Source organism: Melospiza georgiana, chromosome 2 (assembly GCF_028018845.1).
Source record: "Melospiza georgiana isolate bMelGeo1 chromosome 2, bMelGeo1.pri, whole genome shotgun sequence".
NCBI lineage: Eukaryota > Metazoa > Chordata > Aves > Passeriformes > Passerellidae > Melospiza > Melospiza georgiana.
In genome coordinates, this window is record NC_080431.1 from 79,024,331 (window position 1) to 79,040,502 (window position 16,172).

General features: G+C 38.9%; 1 protein-coding gene across 3 annotated transcripts in view; it reads left to right on the forward strand.

Moving 5' to 3' along the window:
- TSPAN9 (tetraspanin 9) overlaps positions 1-16,172 on the forward strand; it is a 169,545-nt gene that overhangs the window by 70,206 nt on the left and 83,167 nt on the right. For 2 of the 3 annotated variants that reach the window (XM_058018480.1, XM_058018479.1), the window contains one exon: positions 7,515-7,594. In XM_058018480.1, the coding sequence (XP_057874463.1) occupies positions 7,532-7,594 (63 nt within the window). In that variant the 5' untranslated portion in view covers positions 7,515-7,531. Of the gene's footprint in view, positions 1-6,654; positions 7,595-16,172 lie in introns of those variants that run through there. The other variant, XM_058018478.1, reaches the window with a different exon arrangement.

A 16,172-nucleotide genomic window follows, 5' to 3' on the forward strand; every position in this document is an offset into this window, starting at 1 on the left:
TCTTAAGCTAAAAGTCATAAACAGACTGTTCCAAAGCATCTGTTAAGCTCTGGTGCCTGGTAGGATAGGCCTATCTGCTTGGGCACATGCTGTTCTTTTTGCCCTCATATTTCCCATTTTCTCTCACCTGCTAGAGGGAGAATTGGTAAGGTAGTTTTGGGAGTTCAGGAAAAAAAACCCAGTGGGGTTTTTTCCCCCCAGAACCAGCTGTTAATGTCTGTTTTTCTGTTTGGAGATTAGGCTGTGTACGGGTTGACTTTCTCTACGTATGTACACTGCCAAGCCCAAGGAGACTCTGATTTCCAGATTTCTTAGAAACAAACAATAAATAGACTCTCTGGATTTTAGTTCTTAAAGGTGAAACTAACAATGTTGAATTGTATTCTAACATAATATTTACAGTGCTTCTTTCAGATGTAACATATTTCATTATATTTGTGAAGTGAAAACTAAACCCCAAAAGATCCCTGTATATATTGCAAATGTTTTGATTTAAAAGCTTAAACATTGGTAGCAGGATTTCTATTTTCTCTTCTGTTTTTCTGTTGTTTTGGAAACTCAGACATTCTTTTTGCTCAGTCTGAGGGCCCCTGAGGAACAACTGGGACAACACACTGAAGGTGTGACATAATCAAAATTTCTTAGCTTTTGGACCTCATAATGCATTTTAATCTGTGTGCCCCACATCTCCGGTGCATTAGCATATCACCTCATCATCTGTAATTGACCACAGTGGGTTAAGGTTCTTGACATGATTTACAGCTAATTCCTCTATACAATTTGGAGACAGAATCTCATTCTGTCCCTGGTGTGAAATCCTAAATGAGAAGTCTCAGCCATATGCACATTATTACCAGTAAATGATTTTTAGTGGAAATCCCAGGGACCAAACGGAGTGTTTGGCACAGTGGAAAGTCTTACAGCAGGATCTTGTTTTCTTGGTCATCCAGGCAGTGAGGACCCCATATTAGAAGGATAAACTTGTCTCACTGGGATATATTAATATAAACTAGTAAGTATTAATTTAGGCCATTCAAAGAGATTTTACCTTTTTTTACCTCTCTACCCTGGGGAGGCAAGGAGTGTTACTCATCAGAGGCAACCAGGAGCTGCTGTGCTCTTGTTTTTGTCATAGAAACAGATTAATTCATTTCCTTTCCGGTAACAATGTGAAGAAGTAGAATTTCTCTTGCTCAGTTCAGGACTAATGGAGGTGGGTGTTGGATTGAGGTGCCTAGACACTCAATTCCTGTATCTGTAAGAAAAGATTCTTTACCCACAGATCTCAAACTCAGTGCCTCCTCAGTGCTGCTCCTTCACACAGTTCCTGCATCTGGGAGTGCTGTCTCACTCCTCTCTCTCTGCAAGGCCTCTTTTTCTTCAGCCATGCTAAAACTAGGTGGAGTCTCAGAACATGGAGTTCAGCCTCCAAAAATCCATCTGATCATCCTGATTTTCCTTCCAGCTTATGTTGTATGCATATCTACCTATCCCAGATCCTTTTACCTGGCCTCTGGAGCTGGCTTTCTGCTGCAGGAGGAATTGAGGATCAGGTGATGCCTTTTGGATGCTTTTGGTTGTGCTAGAATGTGAAGAGAGAGGGGCATGAGGCTGTTGCCTCTCACAAAACATTGGGATTGTTTGCTGGTCAGGTCACAGGCACCAGCTGTGGGTAAGCCAGTTTCTTAATGAATCCAATCTCCCCCTCCATCAGCTGTCTGTCCACTGAGTGCCAAAGGAAACGGTGGTTTTCTGACCAAAAGAGAAATGGCTGCTCCTCATGCTAGTAGGGAAACTAAGTGTGCATTCCACTCTTCTCTGAACACTTGGTAGTGATTCTTTTTTAGCATTTGTATCCAACAAGCTGTTCATATGGGCTCTAAATAATGTGTGAAGCTATGATCAGTGATTGGAGACTCCAAAGCTGAAGTTACAGTAGTTCTTTTTCTAATGGAATACTTCTCTTAGTGGAAAATGAAAGTGTGTCAAAGGTTAATTATGGTTTGGGCTGTTTGATTCTAAGAAACATAGGCAGATTTCAAAACTTGTCTACCACACAAAGTTGCCCTTGAAATCTACCTTGTTTTTGTCCAATCCCATGGTCGGCAGAATACTTTGGATTTACAACATCCAAGCTGGAGCTTGACAGGCCCCGGGATGTGCATTACAACTGTCAGAGCATCCAGGCTTTTGGTTATAAATTCTGCAGCATTGGAAGAACTCAGAACGCCAGGCATTTTAACTTGCTGGTGTCTGTAAACTTTTTGGCATGAAACCAAGAGCATGGAAGACCTGAGAACCCTGTGATTTTGCCTCTCATGTGATCCTAATTTCAGTTCTATTCTTTGGACATCTTTTTCCCTTTAAGCTTATTCCGTCGTCAGTGTTGGTTTGGTGTTTATTTTAATTTGAGCTTTCAGCTGTATGCAACTTTATGTCAGTTGTAAGCTATTATTTTCAGCTTTTGTTCCTTATCTCCTTCTCATGGACTTCCAGGATACAGAGCAGTGACTGGAAAGATGTAGTTACTGAGTTTATACTCAACAATCTCTGTTCTTTGCCTATCTAATGTACCCTGAGGATGGCTTGTAAAATTGAGTTCCTGGTCAATATAATTCGAAAGAAAAGACTGAATTTAAGAACCATATCCTTTCAACACTTGGTAGCATATGCATTTGTACATCTCTCTGCAGGGCTCAGTACTGTTCTGAAGTCATGTGGCAGCGTTACTAAAACTCGTGATTTGAAAAATCATTAATTTGAGAATGGTGCAGTGGTTAGTGAGCTAGCTGAGGATGTGTGAGACAGATTTGGTTTGCTTCTCTGCCAACAGTTCCCTATTCATCCTCAGCAAACATCTTGGTCCTCGAGTTCTCCATATTTAAAATAGTGACAGTAGCATTATCCTACCTAATAGAAATTGCAAGATAAAATATATAATGAAGTCTAAAATGGCTTGTGTACCATGGTGACTGGAGTTTTTCCTTTTTTAAAAACCCATAGAGTTTCATATTTCATTTTTAGGAATCATGGGAAACATAAAAAAAGCCTAAGATATTTTCGCTCAGCCTTCAGTATTTTTTCCCGTTCTTTCCTGTTGTAATCCCTCTCCCTCTCACTGGGTCAGCAATCTCACTGAAGGGGAATGTCAAGTGAAATTGACTTGAGACTTTTAAAAGGGGGAAAAAAGTTCATTTTTTTCTATATTGCTGGGGTACCTTTTATAACTGTATTAGGTATTTTAAAATCTGTGTTTATAAATATGTTTATAAATTGGTCAGCTTTTGCTGTTTTGCAGCACGATTCCTCGAGCCAGTTGTGCAAGAACAGCTGAGGAGGGCAGAAACAAACAGAGGGGTCCGGGAGCACTGTAGCTGGGTGTAATTGGCACTAGGTTCTGGTGAGATTAAACTACAGAATGAGAAAAGAGATTAAATAATTTGTGAAAATCAGAAAGAAATGAAGATGCTGGGATGTGTGCTTTGGGGACTGTGGCGGACTGTTCCCAGGAGGGAACCAAATAAAACAGTTTCAGTAGGAGAGCCAGCCTATGCTTTTTGACCATATTAATAGTACTCTTCCTTTCCATTTTTTGACTACACCCATTAAATGAATCATGACATCGATTTTCATACCTGCTATCTAAAAGTGGCCTAAATTTTTACCCTTAATATTTGGAAGAGCCATTTAAATGCAAAGGATTGTTTATTGCCTTGTCCCAGGCATATACACGTGGGACTGAAATTATTTTCTTGATGTGAAGGCATCACTCAGCAACAAAATTCTGTGATTCAGTAATCAAACATTAATGAAGTACAGAGTGAGCTTTTGAATGTTTTTCATGCCCTGATTACTAAACAGAGGTAAGATCTGTAGTGAAGCAAAATGTGTTTGTCCTCACGCTGAGGTTGTGCTGTTGAGTGGGACCCTGAAAGGTGCTGTTGCCACGCAGCAACACCTTCTGCTGAAGTCTCAGTCAGAGGCAGAGTTGAGTGCAATGGCTGGTCAAAACACAGCTGGATGGACTGCTTACAGCTTTTTCACCATTTACTTTTATCAGCAAGTAAGCAGCCCTGTGTGGTTTATTAACTGAGTACCTGAGCACTGAGTTGGAGTTGCAGCAGCAGGAAGTGGCTTCTAATCTGTAAAGACACACCGTGGCTGCAAATTCGAGTGGCTGAAGGTTACTCAGGCTTGTAAAGTCTCCCTGGTGGCCACAGCGTAACCATAAGAGAGTCATATGTTTTCTTGCTACACAGCAGGAGGAGAGGCTGATCTGGAGCCGTGTTTTCCCCACTGCTCGTTGCTCAGGTCTGGATTTTTAAGCTGTCTGTTGACTTTACGTGTGTCTTTGCTTGGGACTCTTCTGAAGTACAAACTGTGCTGTAGAACAATGATGGAGATCTCTTAATGGAAGATACATCAGAGGTAATGGTGCAGTAAACCAGTATTTTGCAGTATTTGGAGGTAAAAATAGAAAACTGGAAAACTTCATTAAGTTCTAATGAAACTTGAAAAAAAAAGGTTGGAGGTATAGTTGGTTTGCTTTATTTTTCCTAACCCCCAGAAGAAAGTTTCCACTGTTTACAAACTATGAGAGTATTTGTGAAATTTTTTTTGCTTATTACAGAATATTCTTTGAATTTTTTTAACCTTGAGGAGAATGGATTAATTATTTTTGTCATGTACTTTCAATGGGAAGGCAAATATTTATATTGCGGTAATATAAGTGCACAGCAAATTATTTTTTTTCTGTAGCTAGTCTAAGTCAGTGTAAATTTTATGGCAAACCAAAGGGTGGAAAAACTAAAAAGCTAAAAATGCTTTAAAGTACTTGTGTGTTCTCACAATTTTTTGGCTGAGAGCTCAGTTTTGTATGACAAGTGAAAACCGCTGAAAATATCTAGCTGCAGCATTGGTTTGCAGTGGTACAACTTTACACTTCCAGTAAGTGAATTTCAAACAGAAATTCACTTTGAGTCTTCTAAATTCATAGTCAGACATTTGGCTTGTGTTCCAGTGTGAGTTATCCTGCAGGATCTGGTGTCTGAGGCAGGTACCTGGCGGTGACCTGAAGGTTGCTTCCATGTGTTTTGCTGAGAAGGCTGCTTCTTGATAACTGCTTATGGCGAAGTTTGTACGTGCACTGTAGACATGTGTAGAAATGCCCCTTCTACTTTGGTCAAGGCTAATTTATCTTTTTTTTTACTTGGGAGTTTTGTGTGTAGCTTATTCTGTTGTCACGCACAGTGCTGAGCAGTCATCCTGCTGTCCTCTTTCTGATGGACACATCTAATGCAGGGAGCTTTGAAATTACTTTTGAAGAGCAAAGTGAACAAACATTGTTGATATGGGCTTGGACCTGCCTGTTGTTGAAATCTTACTTCAGAGCAGAAAAGGTGAGAGAGATATTACACATTCAAATACGGCTTATTTAATATCCTTTATTCATGGAGGGATCTTTTAGCAGAAAAAGGCTGTCAAGAAAGGTACCTCACTGCTTTAGGGCGTTGATTCTGATGTTGTTACATAAAAGTTACAGAATCCTTAGAGGCTTTTGGCCGTAGATATGCAAGATTGAATGAATGTTACATTGTCTTTTTTTAAAGATACTAGAGATAACCATGAACAGTGCATTTTAATGAGCGTGTGGAGGGTCAGTTGAAAATTGCATAGAATTTTGCTTTTCCTGGTAGCCGTATTTCCTTCACAGGGGCCTCCTACTGTGGTTTCTTTCTTTACAGAAAGAAAAGAATAACCTGCATTTTAAGTCTGCTATAGCACTTTGCACCATTGGTGTGCTGCTTTTGTGCTTATGACAAAATGACAAATTTGGGAGTATGGGGAGTAGTGACCTGAAGTGCTTCTCTTCCTCCCCTCCAGGCACTTGCATGCATATGCGCAGGCACACGTGCACAGTCGTGCCCTCCCTGTTTCGGAGTCCTAGCAGGCATGTTGCACTCCTCTGTGGAGAAGAAATGTGGCATTTGGGTCAGTGTTTCTAGTTCACAGACAACCTGTGATGTAAGATGGCTTATTGCTGTGCACAACAAGAATCTCTGATGTACTTGTTAAATAGCGTGTAAAGAGCTGCAGGCTCAGATCCCCTCACATTTTGGGAGTTTTAAGAATTGAATTATGACCTCGTGAGAGGCAGCAGCTCTGTCTGGTTAATTATATCACAGGTGATGGTGCTGCGTTATGTGCACGTACAGCTGAGATGTGTGCCTAAGCAGTGTATGCTGGGTGCTAGCCTATTCTCATCGCTTGTCCCGTGGGATTTGTTTACGCCAGAAAAAAATGTAAGTGACTGTTAATGAGCAGAGAGAGGTTAGCACCTGTCTATCTAATCCATACTTTTTCTGTATTTTATTGCATCGAAGGAATATCGCTGCCTAACGGTTCTAGCGCATAAACAGCTAAACAGTACTTGACATTTAAAGAGATTTTCTGTTGTGCACTTGTATAGTCAAGAGTAATTCTAATCCTATTAAAGATATTATGTCATGGAGGCGTGTCCTGGAGGAGAAGGCTTCTGCTAACTGGCCCGATGGAAAGCAGAGGGGAGGGGCGAGCAGGAGGGCGGATTTATTACTCGATAGTTAGGTCAGGGATTTCTGTGGGAAATGCCCAGTGGTTGCAGTTGCTGATGATTTCACGGCAACAGCAGTGAAACACAGAGTGCGCTCCGGTAGCGGGTTACTGAATGAGACACTGCAAATGGGTGGAAAGAAAAAAGACAGCGTGTGAGAGAGAGTCAGAGAGACACAGAGAGGGAAGCTGAGAGCAAGGAAAGTGCTCCGGCTCGAGGAGAGTCTCCCAGGTGTACTGCAGAAGCTTTTTGGAAATGGATGCAAGGACCATCTGCTGCCTATAGATTAGAGGACTGTAGACTAGGAGTGCAGAGAAAGAGCTTATGGCTCTTTTTAATAAAAATCAAAGTTCTGCATAACTGATTCATCAAGATAAATCATGAGTATGCTCTTGCATGGGATATTAATGTATAAATCCATGCTTCAGACAGACAGAGTTCAGCTTTCATTGCTATAAAAAATAAACCCAGCAACAATGCAGTGAATAAATTCTGCAGTGATTATCTGATTTATGTACGAAGAAAAAGAGAAGCAAAGCACAGACAGCTCTTAGCGCACTGTGGCATTTGCAAGGCACTGCATTTAATGCTGAGAGATGCTATACATTAAATCTGACAACTGTGAAAAGAGAGATCATGGAGAAGTCAAGTAGTGAGGATTCTTCAATTCACCGGAGTCCATCTTTGGATAGCAAAGACTCAGATTTTGCTAAACCTTCTACCTCAGGGAGGCAATTTGGTCGAGGTTTTACTGCAGGAGCTTTCTATGGTACAACTGGATCACGCACACAGAGCCACGCTGGGGTCGGAACCGGGACCGGCGCTGGGACTGGAACTGGCGTAAAAAGTGAAAAATACAGTGCACCCAAAGGCAGCAAATACGTGGTCTTTTACCTGGATCTATCCTTTGTTTTCCTTTTAGAATTTAAGAAGTGCAACATGGCAAGAGGCTGCCTGTGTTGTTTGAAATACATGATGTTCCTTTTCAATTTAATATTTTGGGTGAGTACTGCCTTTTCAGTTGCCTTCATCTGTTAGTGTATCCTGTACTGCTGCATTATGTGTATAGTGCATCTCTGAAGCAGTACTGTAAGTTCTCTCCTCCCCTCCCTCTCTCTCATACCTGCTTGGAATATTTTCATTGTTAAACTTGTGTCTATTGGGAAATACACATGCTTTCTATATCTTTATTGCTACCTGATTGTTGTAGTTTGGCTTCTGATTGCTCAGACTTGCTATTCTAATGTGCTTTCAACCGGGTTATCTGAGAAAGGGCAGAATTGTTGCCCTTTAAGGAAGACCAGAATTATTGTAGCATTAAAATCCTGCAGTGGCTGGATTGTTGCATTCTGTTGTAATACTTGTTTTGAAAAAAGCTTAAGGTTAATTTTTAAAGTATATTTTCATTGTCACTATAAATCTCATTTGCTTTGTGTAAACTTCATTTGACAAAGTGCTTTTTTCATTTGAAGGAAGTTCTGCCCCATTTCTCCAATTAAAAACAGTAAATCATGTATGTTCTAACCTCTTAAGGTCTCAGCATAAATGTAAAATGTCTGGAATGGTGATTTAATATGGGTTCAGTTTCAGCTGCAGTTGTACACATTGGTGTGTGAAGTTGGAGACTTGCACTTGCTTCTCAGGGATCAAAATTGATTTTCCTCCATCAGCCAAGAGGCGTGAGGAGTTGCAACAATGAATGTTTCAGCCAGCAAGTTAAAAGTGTAATGGCTACTTAGAGCAAAGTATTGTCACAACAGGGAAGGGAGAAAAGTTAAGTCTTCTGCCAGCTAAGCATCCTTCAGTACCGTATTTTTAAGGAAATCACAGGCTCATTGAAGTACTGAATATTCATGAATATAACCCAATATGAAAGTGTTTGCTTAGTTTGAAAGCAAAGATCACTTTTTTCCTGGTGGTTACAAAGCTTGGGCATGTGAACAAAACCATTCATGGTTGTGATCCAGAAACATACAATAAGCTTCATAAATAAATGAAAACACCATCCTGGGATTTATTTTTGAAAAAGGGGCATTAGCAGTCTAGTTCAAATAGCTACCTCTGGTGTACAGATATCATTGTTCAAATTAGAAGCCTTACTAGCTGGTTGTCTGTTTATCTTGACCCACTTACTGAAATAACCTCTAAGAGCAAGAGTTAATGGGAGATTTGGTACAGTGTTGAACCGCTCACGCAACAGTGAGCTTTTATCAGTAATAGACTGAAATGCTAGACTGAAATTACTCAACTTGTGGGCATCTTACTGAAATAGAAAGATAGAACTTATCACTGAAGAACATCTGATCAAAGTTCACTTATGATTTTAATTTTTTTTTCTTTTTCTGTACACATACCCTACTAGACAGTTGCCATATGTATTTTTGGAATAAATAATTTTAAACACACCATATGAATATCAAACTGGCTATTTGACTCAGTGCTGCATTACTTTGACACCTTGAACTATTTTTTTTCATATATTTATGTGGCGACTAGTTTTAGAAAAGCTTTTATCTGGTCTCATTACTCATGTCCTCTGTGATCTGTTATGTAGGTGTCTCTTACTCCTTACCTTCTTAGATGCAACATATTTGTTTCTTTCTTCTTCCCAAGCAGCAATTTTCTTGACTCTGCATCAGACCTTCAGAGTCCTTTTTTTCCCCATTCCTTGAACTCACAAGAACATTTCAGACTTCATCTGTGTGCTCATCTCTGTCTGCTCAGCTCCCACTGGACTTTTGTACAAACACATTGCTACTTAGGTTAAAACTACCCTACCATCTGGAACAGTTCTCTAGTGTCCTGTGCTTCTTCAGTTCTTACCCATTTCTCCTAATCCCCTTCACACTCTCCTTACCATGTCTTTTGTGGTAAGGCTTATATCACTTTTGTTTCTGTTACTAAACTTTATCACCACATTTCTAGCCAATATTCTAAAAATGCCTTTTTTTAAAATGTGAACTATGCTATTCAGAATGAAAATAATGCTCTGGCCTGGTGAATCTGAGAGATTATTAAAAAATGCTAAATGCAAGATGTCAGGTTCTTTTCAAAGTAGTTTACAACAGACACGTGATCCTTCAGCCTGGTTTAAATTGCTCAGAAGTCCTCCCTTCTTAACTGTAGCTGTCTTATACTCAATTTTGCAAGCCAGAATGATGTTCCTGTGCATTCTTCCAGTTTTGCTGTATTCTTTTTTTTCTTTTTTTGACTGTGCTGCTTTATTGTTTGAGACATTCAAATGAACAACATCATCCTTTGATTCCTGGGAATGCAACTGGAATGAAGCACACTACACTATATGTTTTCTGTAGTTTGTCACATCTGGCTTCATACTTGGAACCTCCACTGGTTCCATCATGAATATATCCGAGAGGTTGTGAATGTTTGACTCTGTGCTCCTAGCTGATGCTGTGCACCTGCAACAACTCTCACTCCTGCCCTGAACCCTCCTGCCAGCCCAGCACTGGAGTCCCCACACAGCTCTGCCAGTGCACTTCGCTCCTGCCCTGCCCTGAAGCACTCCCTGCTCTTTCAGTCCTATCTTTCTTCTTAACCTACGTTTTCCATTCCCAGGTTTGCCTGTTCTCACTGCTTCCTTCTGAATTTCTGTTAAGAAACCCAAGTCCAAAAACATGAAGCTGTGGCCTGCTCTTGAGCAGTGACTATCATCTTTTTCAATGCAAGGTGATTTATTTTTAAAAAGAGAAGCTTCACTTTTAAACATGAATTTTCCTGAACTGTAATTTAAAGCAGAATGAGGCTCCTGGTCTTCAGAGATGAGGAGACACATCAACACTGTTACCATATAAAATGGTGCTTGTGAGATGCTTCCTCTGAGTATGAACACTGGAGGTACCCTTTGGCACCCCAGCATGCTGGGCATGATTGTTTGGACTGATTCTTTGTGTTGGCTCACAGGAGGATGTTCTTCTGTAGGAAAAGAGGAACCTTTTTCCATCATTTCAGAGAAATGGAGTCTAATCTCTGCCTCATGGGCCAATGAGCTCTACTCCTCTTTCAGCCTTGCAGCTAACTCATACAGATTTGACAACTAATTATATACGAATATTATATATTACACACATTATTTTTACATACAATGTATTTTACTTATTTTAATGTGTACCCACAGATACTTACGTACAATTGTATGTTTCAAGTGATGGAGAAGTGCAGTAGTCAGTAGATTCTCTCTGCACTTTGTACTTGCTGTTGCTGTGATAACTGCAACCAAGAGTTGTAGCAAAAAATTCACTGTCTGTGAATTTGGTTCAGGGCAAGAAAATACAGCTTTTGAAAATTACTAGCATGTGTATCAGTTAACCTGGAAGGATCACCTACCATTTGTACAAAGCAAATTTGTCTAAGTGGGGCCTAACAGTAAGTTGGAACAGAAGGTGTTTCTCCACTGAATTACTGAGAGCTTCAGGTATTTCTCTGTGTCCCTCTGATTCTTAACAGTTGTTCATGGCCATCTGGCATTGCTTTCTTTCAGAGATTAGGAAAGTCTGAGCTGAGGGTTAAGGAAGCTTATAGTATTTAATTGTGTGGCTAGGATGATGATTTACACTGAATTCATCCTAAGTGCATAATATGTTTTGCAAAGGGACTGGATGGACAGCTACAAATGTTAATTGATTTAGTTTGCCTTCAAGAATATTTATGTGCAAACATGCGGAGATTGCAAAGTAGCCAATATTGCTCTGCAGAAGAAATAAAGTATTGATTTTTGCTCCTACAGATAGCAGCTAAATTGTCAAAGAAGGTAATTACTAAATATAAACATTAGAGTGTATGTCTTTCTATAGGAGATTTCACTTCATTGTTATTAGAGGAAAGGATTACAATAATTATTTTCACAAAATGTATCAGAAGATATTACTGGTTAGAAAAAAAAGTTCTGTGAGACATGATTTAAAAAAAATCACTCATGAACTGAGCCTTTTGTGTGGTCTTAAAATGGAATTTTTGAAATCACTGGCATAAGATACCAAAAAGTCACTAGGGAACTTCGCAAGCAGTCAATGGTCATGGTTACATTTTGTCTTGTTCTATTAATTTAACTTAGGTTAATGAGTCTGCATACAGAAGCATTCATAGTAGACATCTTGATGGTTTTTACTATTGCTTAATTTTAATATAAAATGTATTTTACTAGGAGCTGTATAGCAAGATTATTAAGTCTGATCTTATGTGTTTCAAGAAGAGCTGAGGAAAAGCTAAGCATAGTCAAGAAAATCCTTCATGAAGTTTATTTTTTAAAAGTTTCTAATTTTAAACAACTAAAGAAATCTGATAAGAATAATCCCTGTGTATTAATGTTACAATTAAAAGCAGAAGTTATAAGCAGAAGTTACAATTTATTAAAAGTGGAGTCAAATATACAAATACAGTTATTTAATATTTACTTTCAAAGTAAATTTTCTACTAGCATATTCCTTTTACTGAAACATAAGTTTAGAAGAGAAAAACATGGTCTGGAAACATGCTGGTCCAGCAGGAGCACCAAAATCAAATACAGCAAATTTTTCCCCAATGCTCTCTAATTACAATAATGGATAAAGACTGTTGCTCCTGGATAATATTTTTCTGCATTAATTATTGGTGCAATTTAATCTTAGAGTAGGAGTAATTAATACTTCTTTCTGTAGATTAAAACCAATATTGTGCATTTATCAATGAGCATAAAGACAGTGGTAGAGCAGCCATGCAGGCCACTTATACTCAATCTCAGATCATACTAAAAGAGAGGGAGCATGTCCATCCTCTGGGTCTGGCTGCTATCAAAGCTCTTGGTACTGTAAAGCAGCTAACAACTTTAGAATGGTTTGCATAAGGTAATCCATACTTATTTATGCCAAACTGGAATAAATAATATAATGCACTGTTTAGTTTGAAGTACAAAGCTTGAATGCCTAGCTGAACCTGTTGGATGGACAGTTAAATCATGTGAAGAGACTTTGTCCCTACAAATAACTGAAAATTAATCTCTGAGGTTTTAAAGGGGTGGACAGTTTGTCCTCTAAATCAGAACAAAATTGCTAAGGACAAACAGCTTTGGAAGGGACACACATTAAATTTCTCTCTCTTTTGTTGCCCTCCCACTGGCTGCATTATCTGATAATCTCCATTTTCTCACACATGGGATAATGACAAAGAGAGACAGTCAGTGACCCTGGGATGCTTGTCTCTTGACATAATAGTGATATTTACTTCTGTTGTATTTTCACTCTAATGACATAAGTGTGGTGACAGTTGTGGTACAATCCTGTGAAAATAAGACTATCCAGAAGCACCCAACCAATGAAAAACAAACAGAAAAATCCCAAACAAACAACCCCTCCCCCCAACCAAAAAAAACCACACATCAAAAACTGAAGAGAAACCAGTAAGATAGTGAATTCTGGAAAAGCTAGTGTTTTCAGTGACATTAGCTGGAGAATTCTTGTTTTTTTCTGATAGGGATTTGAGAAGCTGTGAAAAGATCCCAGCTATTAGTTTTAGTTTCCTATCCAAGTGGCATAGCACTGTTGATGTCCCTATGGAAGCATGCACCTCGGTGGGGGAGAACTATTAGAAAAACATTTTAGTGTGACAGTGTTTTGGCTGGGAGGAGAAGGAAAGGTAATATTGAGTTCAAACAGTGTGGTGTCCTAATGAATGTGGGGTAAATTAAGTCCATTTGTAACCAGCATGATGACATTACAGAATAATATTAAAACGTTATTGGAGACCTGAGACTAGTTTTAATTTAAAATATTGAGGTTTGCTTGAGAGCTGAGTTAACACTGATTAATCCGGGTGATAAGGGCCTCAAACCTCGTTTTAGGGTCTAAGCTATTGCAGCTTGAAAGACAAGACATGAGATTCAGCATTTTTTGCAGTGTTCCTCTCACTAACTACTCTTTGCTAACACTATATTTTATTTAGGTTGTTTTGGTTTTATTTTTTTAGATGCGGGGGATTTTTAAATTATTTTGGTTTTCCTTCAGTGTGGAAGTGTTTTAATTCTAGCTGTAGGTAGGTGTGAGAGCCATTTGTGTCTGTTATTTTGGATAAACAACGAGTTGATTCATCACTCAGGCAGACTTGTACACAACTGTTGTAATGTGGCCTGTTGGACATTTGTTCATTTGTACATGAGGAGGTTTATGGTCATTGAAAGGGAGAAGCACAGGAAGAATTTCAAGTTGGAAAACAAATTCCTCCCCTCCAGTTCTCCCTGCACCCTTGTACTCCCAGAGTTAAATCTTTCTTTAAAACATATGACTCAGGTTCTGTTCCTCATATCCTTTGAGGATGTGAGGATGACATTAAACAAATTTCCTCAGCCTTCTATGTCTCAACTCCCCTAACTTTAAAAACAAGAATGTATCAAATTTCCATAAAGCAATGACTTACTGTCAGTTTTGAATAAGGGTAATAACAGTGATATTTCCTACTTAATTCTGCATTCCTAGACCCATTTAAGTAAGCCACTTGGTACGGCCTTGGTTAGCAGGGTCCCTTTTTGTCTGCTCCTGCTACCCCCAGGTAAGTAGGTTTCCAAGAGGCCCATCTAAAGGGGTATAATCTTTCTTATGTGAGTAGAGGATGAGCTTGTAACTCCATTATCTGGCTGTTCAAGGAGGCATCTAATTTGTTTATTTAAACACTGCTGACACAGGGCAAGACCTGGGTAGAAAAGATGGGAGAATGTATTCTAGGTTTTAGAAATTAAAGTGTGGTTTGTTAGGGTTTTGCTGTAGACACAGTTGGGATGTTTCTAATGGGTAGCCAAGTCACCACAGGTATTATGGAATACTATAGGTCCTCTGTTTTGTAATATGTAAAATTACCCAGCCTTTCAGCAACTTATGAAAACTGTGAACAAAAGGAAGAATTCTGCTGTTTATGTTGGGCTTTGCTTTAAATATCTTGCAGAATTAAATAAACCACACTTCCCAAACAAATGGAAGGGACCTCGTATGGCTGAAGGTGTGTTATTAGACAGTAAATGTTTGTTGAATCTATTGGGGACTTCTCACATGAAACTTAATAGTTTTAATACCACTTTATAGAAATTACTGCAGACACTGAACTGAAAACCATTTCAGAACTTTCTGACACAAATTACCTTTAAATCAACTCAGATCTCCATTTAGCTTGGTCCCTTGCTGCTTAGGAGCAACTTAAATTGCTTAATTTATTCAGCATAGATAATTGAACTTCCAGTTTGGAAATTTCACTGGAATGATTGTTCTTTCCTGCTGCCTTTAATGAGCTGGGCCAAAGTTCACATGGCTATCCGAACCTTCTTCATTTAACTACTGCATCCAGTATGGCAAGGATTGTGAACATTCATGGGACTTGCTGCCAGTCTGAATTTTAGAAGTCATCTACAGCTCATCTTCAGTACTGTCTCCCAAAACTTGGCACCCTGGCCAGTGGCTTTGTCACTGCAGGTAATGCAGCCAGGGCTGGGCTCTCCACAGGGTTACAGAACATCCAGCCGCTGTTTGTCATCATCCCTAATCAAGCCACAGACAAGTCCCTACAGTCTTAGTGAGCACAGGAAGACTGGTTTGCCATTTCTTTTATTTCTGTCTTTGCTTCCTTGTGTTTGCTATGTTTTTGTTGTTAAGTGTAGGAGATGAGAATTAACTTTTCAGAATCAAAATAATTAGTAATCTTTGAAAATGTTGCTTTAGTAGGGAAAAACTCTGTACCCATGGATTCTGTTGAATCCATTTGGTCCTCATTTCAAGCTCCTTTTGCTAATCCTGTCTGCTGGATGAAAACCCCTTATTACTGTTTCTAATCAATGCTGCAGGGATAGTTTTGAAGATACATTAAACTATTCTCTACTGTCTTTCTTCCCATATAACACTGGCAAGTCATGAAGCATCAGAGATTGAATTTGTATCTCTTTTATTTCTTTTGTGGATTTCCCCATACTTCTGTTTTATGTGCATTCTGGTACAATTTGTACTGCTGTAGGTACAAATTATAGGTGTGCAGTAGAAAGTGATCACATTATAGTTGATTCTTAAAAGTGTATGACATGTATTGAGAGTAGCTGCAAGGAATAAAAACCAGCAGAATCTGTTATGCTAATCATCTGTTACAGAATTATTAATTTCTAACGCTGTATTGAGTTGTGACTGATAAGTACTTTCTTTTTACTAAAATAAGCACGGTTTAATGTTTTTAATTTTTTTTAATGATGAAGAAGACTGAAGCAAGACAATAATGGGCTATGGATGAAGATAAGATTATGAACAATAAGATTATGACTATAAGCTGTAGGTTTTATCAGCTTAACAAATTACCAGTCATTAACAGAGATGCATTAGTTGCTTGTGTGCACATTTCTACCATGTTGTGGATGTACTGCAAAGCAGTTAATGTAAACCATGCAGTTTACTCTGCAAATAATGTATGGAGTGGTTAACAGTGGAAGCAATTAACTGGGAATAATTCCATCATATATTGTTGTGTCTCTATACCACAACATACAATCACTGAGGCAAAAATAAAACAGAGAGTAAAAAATTTGCATTGTACTAGTCAATCAAATTTCCTCAATTTGCTGTCT